The 12,894-nt window shown below is 35.5% G+C and overlaps 2 protein-coding genes across 2 annotated transcripts in view; both read left to right on the top strand.

The window, feature by feature from the left end:
• The window catches only part of LOC139139127 (uncharacterized), a 49,917-nt gene that overhangs the window by 32,099 nt on the left and 4,924 nt on the right, over nt 1-12,894 (top strand). The window contains exons 8-10 of the mRNA XM_070707927.1: nt 7,201-7,478; nt 9,351-9,442; nt 9,945-10,173. Of these exons, the coding sequence (XP_070564028.1) occupies nt 7,262-7,478; nt 9,351-9,442; nt 9,945-10,173 (538 nt within the window). The 5' untranslated portion in view covers nt 7,201-7,261. The remainder of the gene's footprint in view (nt 1-7,200; nt 7,479-9,350; nt 9,443-9,944; nt 10,174-12,894) is intronic.
• LOC139137956 (uncharacterized) lies at nt 4,459-6,193 on the top strand. The gene is made up of 2 exons (XM_070706192.1): nt 4,459-4,836; nt 5,041-6,193. The coding sequence occupies exons 1-2, from the start codon at nt 4,717-4,719 to the stop codon at nt 5,992-5,994; spliced, it is 1,074 nt and encodes a 357-aa protein (XP_070562293.1). The 5' UTR covers nt 4,459-4,716; the 3' UTR covers nt 5,995-6,193.

The following is a 12,894-nucleotide window of genomic DNA, read 5'->3' as shown; positions in this document are numbered from 1 at the left end:
GGTTTTCGTAAGCAAATGCAATGATGAATGAAATCATAACATCATTTTGGGTTTCATTTTTAATCAACGTTTATAGAGCATATGGGAGTCGGACTCAATTGAGTTAACCCGAAGAACACACAAAACCTGAACAAAATGTTTATTGTTAACAGCTTATAAGCTTTAAGCAGGACGAATACCCTTAATTAGCACCAAGAGTGCTTCTGTTCATGTTGAATATTTTCTCACGAATTGACAAAAACGATAAGTGCTAAATCATATTCATGCAATCAAGTTATGCCTTTTAACTGAGAGAAACGATGGTATCATTGTAAATTAATTATATTGGTCCTTGGTGTGGCCATCGCCATTAAGGGAGTGTGGATTTTCCAAAGAGGCCCACGGCAAACATAGCTTATTAGTCCCTGCGGATGAAGTCCAGGGGACTTATGGTTTGGAATCGGTGCTTCCTTGCGTCCGTGCTCTGTGCGTTTGTCCACTCAGATATCTCAGTCATACCTGAGCCAATTCATTTCCAACTTGGCACAAGGATTCATTGCGCTAATTTGCAAAATTATTTTGCATAATTATTTTTTTAAAAAGGGCTCTGTTTCTTGAGAGACTACACCAAATTTAATGAAACTTTGGACAGATTTTGGTCACACAAAGCTCTAATAGCACACAAAGACATTTGTGAGTTTTTTCTGTCAACTAATTGCTAATTTGTATATTTAACGAATTTTCATAATTACTTATGAGACTTGGTACAGATGTCATGTCCATACATTTCTACTTTGCATATTTGATAAAATTTCGTAATAAGCATTATATATATAGAAATTCTGCAGCAAATTTTACAAATTACTACAGAAATTTCGATGACACTCGGTACGGATGTTTAGCAGACAGCATTGTAATTGTACAGACATTAGGCAGTATCATGCCAATTAATTGCCTATTTGCATATATTAATTATAATGCACTTTCCTAATTAGTGTGCTATGTCTATAAATAACCAAATTTGATGAAACATTTTACAGACATTAATCTGTCAGTACTCTAATAATGTGCGACGACATTAAGCAGTATTATGTCAATTAATGATAATGCATATTAAATTAATTAATTAATGCACATTAATGCATATTAAATTAAATTCATAATAAGTATGATATGTCAAGAAATACTGTCGCAAAGTTGATGAAACTTGGTACAGATGTTTATCACAAAGTGTTGCAGTAGCAACACTTTGTAATAAACAATTTATTTCTGATTTGAATATTTTATGAATTTTCGTAATTAGGCTGATATGTCAAGAAATACTTGATCAAATAGTATAGATTTGAGCTCATGTTCCTTTCAACAGGATGGTCCCTATAAAACCTGGATTATCGTAAATCTATGCAAATATAAAAAAATAGCCACGCTACTGATCGGACATGACATGTTTGGTCCCAGAATCCCGTATTGTTGCAATGTTTCAGGTGTTCACTGTCGTTGAATCTTGCATATTATGTCTGTAAATATATAGCAACTAAATGAGTCGAAAATAAACTGAAAATGTGTTCCGTTTTTTGTCGGAGAACGCATATGTATCAAAATGTGTTCCCTGTACGACCATATGCCACGAAAGTGCCCATTATGATTATTCAAATTTCTCACAAGGTCAAAGTGATGCTATGAGAATCCAAAACTCACTCCTAGTGAATGCAAATGGCTGCGTCATCAGTAATTCCTCTATTGTACGCCCACGGTAAAGACGTTTATCCGTATCATGTTAATTATTTTCTTATTTGCATATTTAATGAACTTTACTAATTAGTATGACATGTCCTGAAATACTGCTTGATGAAACACGGTACAGATGTTGATTTTACAGTAGTCCCAAAGCGGTTAGCGACATCCTGTCGATATTATTAATTCAATTATTCAATTAACATTTGTAATTAAGGCGGCAGCCCAGATTGGCTTTACATTTTACCACCATGGTATGAAACATCTCCATTGTTTTCTGTAGTAAACTTGAGGATCTAAACAGGGAAACAAAGTTTGTAGTTTAGTGACTTTTATTCTTGATGACTGCACTTTATCTCATGACACTTGCAGCAGAAGTTGATCATACAAAGATTGTATCAATAGCTGATTATATAAAGTCTCTTCTGTACTGAACATGGGGAAGGAGAATTTTTGGTCCACATTTGGCGTTCTGACTTTTTTGTCAAGAGCCATTACTCTGACATTCCTGTTTCTTGCAGATTAGTTGAATTTTGAAATTTCAAGAACCAGGGCATGACATATCTAATTCTCTCACACTTGGTAAAAGGGCATATCCTTATGCCATTCAATCTATAATGTCACATGTTTACGATACGATTAATACAATCCAGTATGGGCTTCAATCACAGACACGGCCTTATATCAGCATTTCTTTTTTCATGCGCATCATATCGACTATTATTTAGTCATTTCCCGTGACAAATCCCAAATTACAAGAGGGACCGTATCAATGACTTCTTGCATACTGGAGGGAGAGGATCCAAGTTATACCTAATCATTACATGGTTCCACCATGGCACTGTTATACGTATTACATTTGTTTACGGTTTTGATTCTGGTACGAAATATGTTTATCAAGTACGTATCATTAGTTGATACTTCAATTACCCATTTAAGCATACCAATTAATTCCCTGGCATCTCCGTACTTTCTTAATCATGACCCTTCTCGTTTTTCATTTATTTACTGTGTTTTTCTCTTACCTATTTCGCCTTTTGGCATTTATTTTATGCAAGTGACATAATGTGTACATTGACCATGTAATTAGAACGCTTATTTTCGAAAATGATGTTAACGTTTGAACAGCCAATGATATGGATATATATTCAAAAGATAGTCTTTGAGTGCAATGTGCAAGCGAGGGATGCCTTCATTCTTACTTGCATTTTGCTTTTTCCTCAAGTCCATCCGTATTTGAGAACAAGTGTACAATACTCCCTATAGTCTGTGGGCCGACCGGGTCTATCGTTTCAAAACCTTCAGAGTAGTTTTATCCGACGAATTATGTGTATAAATAGAGAGTCCTCACTCTTCCTTCACAGAAAACCAACGTTCTAGTAAAAAAGAAGTTTCATTGTGCACAAAATTTCGCTCAAAAATAACGAGTTTACAGAGTATGCAAATAGGTATCAAAGGTCATTATCCGTACCCAACCCGTTTAAGAACAAGCGTCGTCATTGGTGATTGCGTCAATTGACCAATCACAGCGCACGTTAGAAGCAGTGCAAGATGGCTGCCTCTATGAGCAGGGAATGCATATGCCATTCCGTCAAAACAAAGCAAATGAGCCGATTTGCTCTTTTACGGACGAATCTTGGGCAAAAATACTCCATTGTATTAACATATGGAAGAATCCTGACGGTGTGGAGCAGGAAGTCGCACTACAGTTCAACCCGGAGTGTCGAGATTAGTCGGGCTATCACCGTGTATGCTATCAGCGTTTCACAGATAAACTGCGTCTAGCTCAAGCAGAACAGCGTAAAGGGAAAGGCAAGCTGCGTAAAACTCTCGTGCCAGATGAACCAGCTCAATCAGCAGAAGAAAAACATGACAACAATGAGCAAGGTTCTCCTGCAAAGCGATATCTGAGGTCGAATCCTGGTTTTATTACCATTTCAACAACAAAACGCCGAAGTACACATATACTACCACCGATATGCATTTTATGTAAGGGCGAGAAACGAAAACTTGACCGGTTTACCCGAAAGAGGTCACTTGAAAAACTAGTGTCGTGTGAAACTGACGGACGTACATTAATTAAAGCTGCTGAATCGAAGAAAGACGAGAAGCTTCTGCTTCAAATAAGAGGTCAGGACTTGGTAAGCATTGAATTGAAGTATCATAATGCTATCAAAGTTACGTCAAGTGTGTAACATTCCTACCAGAAAAAAGCAGAGGAAGACAGTGGTATTATGTATGCTCCAAGCTTCAAAAAATTTTGCGAGGAAGTGGTACAGAAGAGACTAATTGATGGCAATGAATATATGCAGATGAATGTCTTGAGAAACTTCTTTGTTAAAATGATCAAGGACAATGAAAATATTGATGCATCCACATATCAGAAATCGTCTTTGAAAAAGAGGCTGCAAAAGAGATTTGGTGACAGGTTCATGTTTGTTCGGCCAGGCATGAGACAATGTGAACTAATAATGTGTCAACAAGAAGAATCTTCTTCGGTTAGTCAGATTTTGAACATAACCAATACAGATTCTGACAACGAAGAAGATGAAGTAGAGTTACAGTCAATGACAACAATTTCTGAAAACGGTCAAGATGAAATGCTTGAGATGGACAATGGTGCACACTTCAATGCATATACGTAACCTACTTGAACGAGTGGAAGATGTCAAAAGGTTGCCTCCAAAGGCAGAAGACCTACACCAACAACAACCGAACAAAGCAGAGATATTGTACCTACAAAGCTGTTTAACTTCCTGGCATGGTGTACTGGCACTTCAAAGGACCTTATGCCAACAGACCGTGGTGAAGTATCGGCTGATGCTGAACACAAGTTGTTGTCAATTTGTCAGGATATCATTTCCTTGTCATCTCAAGGACGGAAACTCACCCCTAAACACTTGTCACTTGGTATGGCAGTCCGTCATCTGACTGGATCTTCATCATTGATAGGATTACTCAATGGTTTAGGGCACTGTGTTTCACACTCACAAGTACTAGAGCATGACACAGCACTGGCTATTCAGCAACTTCAAGGTGACGGCTTTCCACAAGGATTTTGTCAAGTGGTATTCACGACACTGGTGTGGGACAATAATGATTTCGGTGAAGAAACTCTCAGTGGTAGGTTGAGTCTATTTATTATTTCTCATACAAGATATTGGTCATTGAGGGAGGATGTGCCTTAAAAATCATTGTGAAAATGTAACTAATGACAGTTTTTACTTCAAGTTTTGTCACAATGACTACAACATTTTTCACACACAATTTGTATTTTATTTTGTTATGGTTCACAACAGTTGTTTCCATCTCACTTTACCTTTCAAGGGAAAGGAACAACTCACAATACAAATGGTATTATCATTCAGAGGAGCCATGGAGATGACTCTAATGGAACTGACAGAAACCAATCTACTCCAGTTACAATCACAAAGTCAAAGCAAAGGACACTGCAAGTTCTGCAGTTCAAGGGAGGTAGACAACATTGTCATTTGCAGTCCTGATACAGATGTCTTCATGTTAGCTGTGAGTTGTGCTCATCAATTACAAAGCCAGCTGTTCCTACATCAAACCAGCAAAAATGGTCAGATAATACATATCAACAAAATAACAGAGGCCTTGGGAGATGAAACTGCACAGGCTCTTGTTGGTCTTCATGTGTTCTCAGGTTGCGACAGTGTAAGTGCTTTCAGAGGCAAGGGCAAGAAGAAGATGGCAAATATGCTGCTAATGAGTGATACTTACACTGATACATTCCAAGAGCTAGGAACATCATGGACAGTGAGTGATAAACTGATGACACAAATTGAGTCATTTGTTTGTGAATTGTATGGTCAAGATAAATGCAGTAATGTGAATGAAGCAAGATACAATTGCTTTCGTCTTGGTTCACAAAATGATGGTGCCCTCCCTCCAAACAAAGACAGTCTGACATTGCATACACAGCGTGCAAACTACCAAACAGCAATCTACAGGCTATGTTTGCAAGCCAAAATGGATGCACCCAGCCCACATGGACATGGATGGATAGTGCAAGACTCAGAGTTATCAATCCAGTGGATGTCATTTCCCCCTGCACCAGATTCTATCATCAATTTTGTAAGCTGTAAATGCAAGAAGTCTGGATGCTCTTCAAGATGTTCGTGTAGAGAAGTGGAATTGCTGTGCACTGAGTTGTGTCAGTATGTTTCCTGTACAAACACATACACAAAGGAGCAAAATGAATGTGTAGAAGATGAAAGTGATGACAGCTGTTCAGACATTGACAGGGATCCTGAATGAACTAACATTCTGTATACCTGCAATGTGAATGAAATCACAGTTGTTGTTTAAAACATAAGAAGCTCTATTCAACAATTTAAAAATATATTACACTAAATTCAAAAAGAAATTCAAAAAGCAGTTCATTACAGTCTCACCACAATCTGTCTGTATTAATTACCTTTGATGAGATCTTTAAGAATAAAAAAATTAAACACAATTTATGCCTTGAGTGATTTGTCTGTGAGAAAACGCCTCATTATATTTTCTACTGTACCAGTTTCTGCACATGTGCAACACTGTCATGACAACAATGAAGAACTTTATTTATGTGGAAATAGCAAAAAACATCAATATTGGTAAAAAGTCTGTGATTTCACATTTAAGTTGATAGAATTACATCAAGTATTACTTAAACTGAGACAACATAAATGAAATGTTTGCTATTTTGCCACAGAGAATGCTTCTACACAGATGTCTGGGTTTGGGGTAAAAAAGGCAATTTTTGGTCAAAAAGAGTTAGTTTTATGAATATTTTGACCATTAAAGCAGTTCTGAGTGCATATATTTCAACAACATGGAAAAATACTTCATTAAACTTAATTTACAATATAAGGATGCAGATTTTTTAATTTAAACCAAAAAATATAGGAAACCTGAATTTGGGTGAAAAAACATCAATTTTGGTAAAAAGTCTGAGGTTTCACATTTATGTCAATCACTATACATCTCTTACTTAGACTACAGGAACAAAAAGTGGTTATTAAGCCACAAACAATGCTTCTATACAGGTGTCTGATTTGGGGTAAAAAGGCCATTTTTGGTCAAAATCAGCAATTTTAATCAATATTTTGACCATTTAAGTACTTTTGCGAACTTTTTTCATGATACCGCAGAGAAATATTTCAGTGAAATTAATTTACAATGTAACAATGCAGATTTCTTCATTTTCACCAAAAAATAGAGAAAACCTCAATTTTTGGTCCAAAATTCTCATTCCTGAAGCTTACTTTTTTCTTGAAAATTCATTTTTTACAATCGGTGTATTATGAACAATCATTTTCAGTTGACATCTTGCAGGTAAAAGGTCCTCTGAACGAAATTCAATTTCTAGAGCCTTTTTTAGAGTTGGGCCCACAGACTATTAATAATGCATCACAGTTTAGATAAGAAAGCGACTGTTAGTCAAACGTCATTTATTATATGTATACATGTTTTATTTTACAGCCAGGGATGCACCACTCAATGTTTCGGCAATTGAAACTTCTTCTTCATCGTTCAATGTCACATGGTAAGACCTGACAATAATGAATGTATTAAGAGTTACAATGTCAGGTACACCAGCGAGGTCTACCAAGGTGAAACAGAAGTGACTGACCAGTATGCACACATTACTAATATCCCTAGTGGCGCTGAATATACAGTGTCCGTTTCTGCTAACATTTACAAAGGATACGACCGCACAGACGATAGTGAACCAAGGTCAACAACGGTTAGACTCCTTGGTAAGTGTTTTGAAACTGCAACCTAAAAATTAGGAGTGTCATCCAAATAGCATATGACGAAAGCGTCTATTTTACTATGTCACTCTAAAGTGTAGGTGTAGACACAGAATGTCTCTTGTGTTTATGATGTCATATGACTGAACAAAATACTTCACCATTATCCCGTGCGTATTGGTGGTACTAATTTTGAAGATACATTTTCAATGATGGACAGGTTTCGTTCCAATGAGTAAATTGGTCCCAAATGTGCATATGGGCTTGTTACAGGGGTTTTTACCGTTTACTTTTTGATCAAAAATTTTCTTCTCAACTAGAAACCAGATATAAAAGTTTGTTTGCATGTTCCAACGGACTGCAATTTAACTCTCACACATTTCTCGCTGAATTGCTATTGAACTTGGTTTCCGAGTTCTCAGAGGTGTTAACATCTTTAAATGAAAATCAAATTACTGACATTGATGTTATGAGGGTGGTGAATTATAACTTTGAGAATAATGAGTGTCTGAGTATTGTCCATATAATTCATTACCTGGGTGTAGGTGAGCACAGTCGACATACAGAACCTCTGCACTGATGTTTCAAATGTGTTCTTATTAATAGTACAATTCGTTTCAATTACCATTACCTCGTTTAACCAGAAAGTTTTTTTCAATTAGAGACCACGGTGTATACTTAAATTTTAGTAAAAGAAAGTTAGTATCATATATCCTCACGATAACTTTATCAGTGTAGGTCGAATTTAGCCACGTTATCTTACTGAAAATAAATTGTGATTTTAAATCGTCGTTTCATAATAAATAAGCTAAATTTTGCCCTTAAAGGTGATATGCACAATTCCTAGGACAATATTATGTTTGTTTTAGGTGGCGCTGCACCGAACACAGCATATTTTGCACAAACATCACCGTTTTTGCAAATATTAATTAATTTTTTAACCCAAGATAAAAATATCGATTAGGTTCACCTTTTTAGCTTGTCAAGCAGTCGTAGGATGCGTAACAAAGAAGTGTTAGTTTATGCAAATGGCGTTTTTTCCTCCCAATTTCAAAATTTACAAAGAATTTAACTCCACTCTGGCCGGGTCAAATTTTCTGAAATTTGCACATTAGGTTCTATAAATGCTATATTACAAAACGACTTTTTTGTTTGGCAATAAAGTTCTTACATTTTGAATAAGAGGCATTTTAATTTTGCTAATCATGATTTTAATCACTTTTTGAGTGTTGGTCTTTCAACCCTTGCCATTTTAGAATGAGGATAGATAATGCAAAATAAAATAGTCGTTTTTTTCTACATATACTCTTCTTTTAAGTGAAATATTACATTTATAGAAAAATAACGTCGTTTTTGACTTAAATTAATTTTTATCATTAATACCAAATTTGAGGTATTTACCCTAAATATACACCAACTTCATCTTTCGAGTAAACTACTGCTACCATACTTAACTTTAGAGTCTCTGCTTTTTGAAAATATATAGTGTAAGGAGGTTTCTTCGTCATCTTTGATGAGAAATATTGCTTTGAAAAAAACTGTGTTGGCAACATGCAGATCCACCTTAACAATTATGACAAATTTATATTCATGTTGACTGTACTCAAAGCTTTCCATTTGGTATTATACGTGTTGTCATAATACAGGCAGTATAGGATTTATTCAATGGTCACTTTTATATCAAATCGATTGTGATCAAATAGGTCAAATTCTCATTGGCACCATTCATTAGTTGTACTATATGCTATATTAAAAATCTTCAAAAAGCAGTGCGTGTGCAACATAACTATGTGATGTACAGCACATTAAGAACATACGACTTCAAAGATTATTGAGAAACATTCATTACAATCCGAGTGCTATAATATTTTTTTTCAGCTCCAGTAAAAGGAGTGACGCTGAGTAAAGATTGGCAATTCCATGACTGTGATTATTCTCCCCATAAAAAGAACATTAGCATATCATGGGAGGTGAGTTTATCAACGAATCAAGTCCTACGTCTCTCCTTTTGCAGACGACAAAGCTCGGGTCAGTGTTGAAGTAAGTCTCTGTGAATGTGTTCGTCCATGCATCTCTATGTAGACGAAGTCAATGTAGTTCATGCTTCAAAATGCTGTCGTCACAGTATTTGTATATACAAAAAAGGGTTACCAATCTCTCCAAGAATTACTGTTACTTTAGATATCTTCTTTCGCTTCTTTGTTTTGTAATACCTTAAACATTTTTCTGTTGCACTTCAATATAAGATTACTGCTGTAGAGTCTTCATATTATTATTATTATTATTATTATTATTATTAGACCTTATTTAAACTCGATAAACTGTTGAGCCTGAGGCTGTTCTCACACAGTGTCGAGAATGTATAATTTTTTCATAGGCAATATATGTGATGGATACAGTTAATTTTTAAAATATCGAACTACCACAATCAGAATGACAAAATATATCAAACACTCATCCTGATTCAAATAGGTTCCACAGAAACAGTACTGGCAAGGAAAACTACTAAGGTATGAAATTCAATTCTGGTATGAAGATACTCAAAGCAATGTTACTGTTATCGAAAGAAGTGTAAGTGATTCCTCGATGGTGCTAGTGGATATGTCGAGATGGAAGTCCCTCAACATTGATGTGTACACCTGCAATTCTGCTGGCTGCACGGGGAGCGCAAAACCAATCCGACTTGATGATGTCAAAGTTGGTATGTTTGACAATTTTCCAATAATTTTTCATATAATTTAATATAAATATTAAATAGCATTTGTATATCCCATCCATTCCATTGAAAAAAGGATGAATTGACTCCAATGTGTATGCGTAACAAACTAAAGTGATATTTGTCAGATATGAACTAACAATTTTAAAATTTGCATAGATACATTTGAGTTCAAATTTGGTATTTTGGCCAATCTGTCTTCAGCATTGACATTCCATGTCCAACAGCTTTCAAAGTTGGTATTTTGTACTTACTCTGATCATATGGGAGCACAGTGTTTCACATTCCTGGCCACCAGGAGTGTTGGGTCGCCAATGTGGGAAAAATCGATCCTACACTCTAAGAAACCGTCCCACACTCTGCAGTATATATTACACGAGCTCTGATTGGATGACAAACAGCCTTTCATTTCAGGCGCAAAATACTTTCCAATGGCACGATGAGTAACACAGGGACCGAAACTATAAGTAAGCAGATCAGAGTATGGGGTAGTAGACAGCGTTGTTGGTGACAGACTCACAAAAGACGGCCGAATTTTCCAAATAACCAGTGAACATAGGCCACTTGGAACATGATATATCTATTTTATCTTTCATTGACTAATATATAGAAGAAATTGTCTTATGGACAGTAAGCAGTATGAATACCTTTGAGTAGCACCGTGCATGCTTCTGTTCGTGTTGAAAATTTTCACGGATTAACAAAAATGAAAATTGCTGAATTATATTCTTGTAATCATGGTATGCCTTTTAAATGAGAGAAACGATGGTGACATTGTAAATCGCTGATTTTGATCTCCGATGTAGCGATTACCACTTAGGGGCAAACGAAGCTTATTGCATACTAGAGGGAGAGGGTCCAGAGCTATTTTAATTACTTTATTGTTAAAAGTCGCACTTTTTAATCATTACCATAGTTCAAGTTTGAACAGCAAATGGTAAAGATATATATTCGGACATAGTCTTTTTACTGCAATTTACGAACGATGGATGCCATTCAATCTTACTGTACTTGCATTTCGCTTTTTCCTCGATTTCATTAGACTTTGAGAACAAGTCTACAATATTCCTTAACCAGACGTGTACTGAATGTACACGTGTTTTAAAACATGTTCATGAATGGTAGTGCGCTTAACAGAACAATCGGATATATGTTATATCATTATATGTAGCAGGTTTCATAACTTTTGCACAGTACTCTCAGAGTCAAATCACTACTTACAAAACATAATTTAACATGCAAATGAGCTGCTTATTAATTTAACACTGCTCAATGCTTCATGGGACAATAAGATATCTCTCCGATCAACATATCTAGCACGTTTCATTAAGTTTATTATATATGCAAATAAACCCTTAATTAATCTTTACACTGCTCAATGTTTCATACCACAATTAGATATTAATCAGATCAATATCTGTAGCAGGTTTCACAAAATTTGGTGCCGTAATTTTAGAGTTATATGCCTAATTACAAAGTTCATTGAATATGTAAATGAACCCTTAATTAACTTCATACTACTAGCAGCTTTACAACACAGTAAGATATCTGTCGGGGCAGTATCTGCAGCAGATTTCATCAAATTAGTGCATGTATTTCAGAGTGATATGACTAATTGTAAAACTTCATAAAATATGCAAATGAGCTATCTATTAGCTTGACTTTGCCAAATGCTTCTCAGTACAATTAGATATTTATCAGATCAATATCTGTAGCAGGTTTCACCAAATTAGGTGCCGTAATTTCAGAGTTATATGCTTAATTACAAAGTTCATTGAAGAGGCAAATGAACCTTTAAGTAAATTCACACTACTACATGCTTTTCACCATAGTTAGATATCTGTCTGATTAGTATCTGCAGCGGATTTCATTAAATTTAGTTCAGTTATTTCGGAGTTATATGACTAATTGCAAAACTTCATAAAATATGCAAGTGAGCTATTTATTAAGGTTCCAAGACAAGAAATTTGACCTTTTTAATCTAACAATTCTCTAACGGTTAATAAGCTCAGAACCCCCGTAAAGTATACATTTTCTGAAAGCCTAGATATACGGGAACAATTTGGTTACCACAGTGTCACCATTGTTTACATAACTATCACGTGACACGGTAATTTGCATAACCTTTCAAAAAACGGTTTTCCCTATGTTTTGTCTCAATACTTCAAAATATCTGACTCAAACTTGCTGGAATGCAAGCTGTGACAACGCTCTTCCAAAGTGTGTCTCAGATTTTTTATATCTTGCTTAGTTTTTTTTAGCACAATTTTAAAGAAATCAACTAGGGTTAAATTCACCGCTCTAGAAGTTTTTCTGGCATAAAAATTGTTTTAGAAGGTTTAAAAAAATTCTGAGACACACTTTTGAAGATCCTTAGGACAGCTTGCACTCACACAAATTTCAGCCTCATATCTCAAAGCATTGAAACAAAACATAGGGAAAACCGATTTTTGAAAGGTTATGCAAATTACCTGTCACGTGATAGTTTTGTAAACAATGGTGACACTATGGTCTTCAAAATATTTCCCTATATCCAGGCTTTCCGAAAATATACAATTTACGTGGGTTCTGAGCTTATTAAACACTAGAGAATTGTTGGTTTAAAATGGTCAATTTCTTGTCTTGGAACCTTAACTTGACATTGCCCAATTTTTCAAAGTACAATTAGATATATATCAGATCAATATTTGTTGCATGTATCATCAA

Source organism: Ptychodera flava, chromosome 8 (assembly GCF_041260155.1).
Source record: "Ptychodera flava strain L36383 chromosome 8, AS_Pfla_20210202, whole genome shotgun sequence".
Lineage (NCBI taxonomy): Eukaryota > Metazoa > Hemichordata > Enteropneusta > Ptychoderidae > Ptychodera > Ptychodera flava.
The sequence above is the reverse complement of the archived record's forward strand: the minus strand, read 5'-3'. Positions and strand labels throughout refer to the sequence as shown.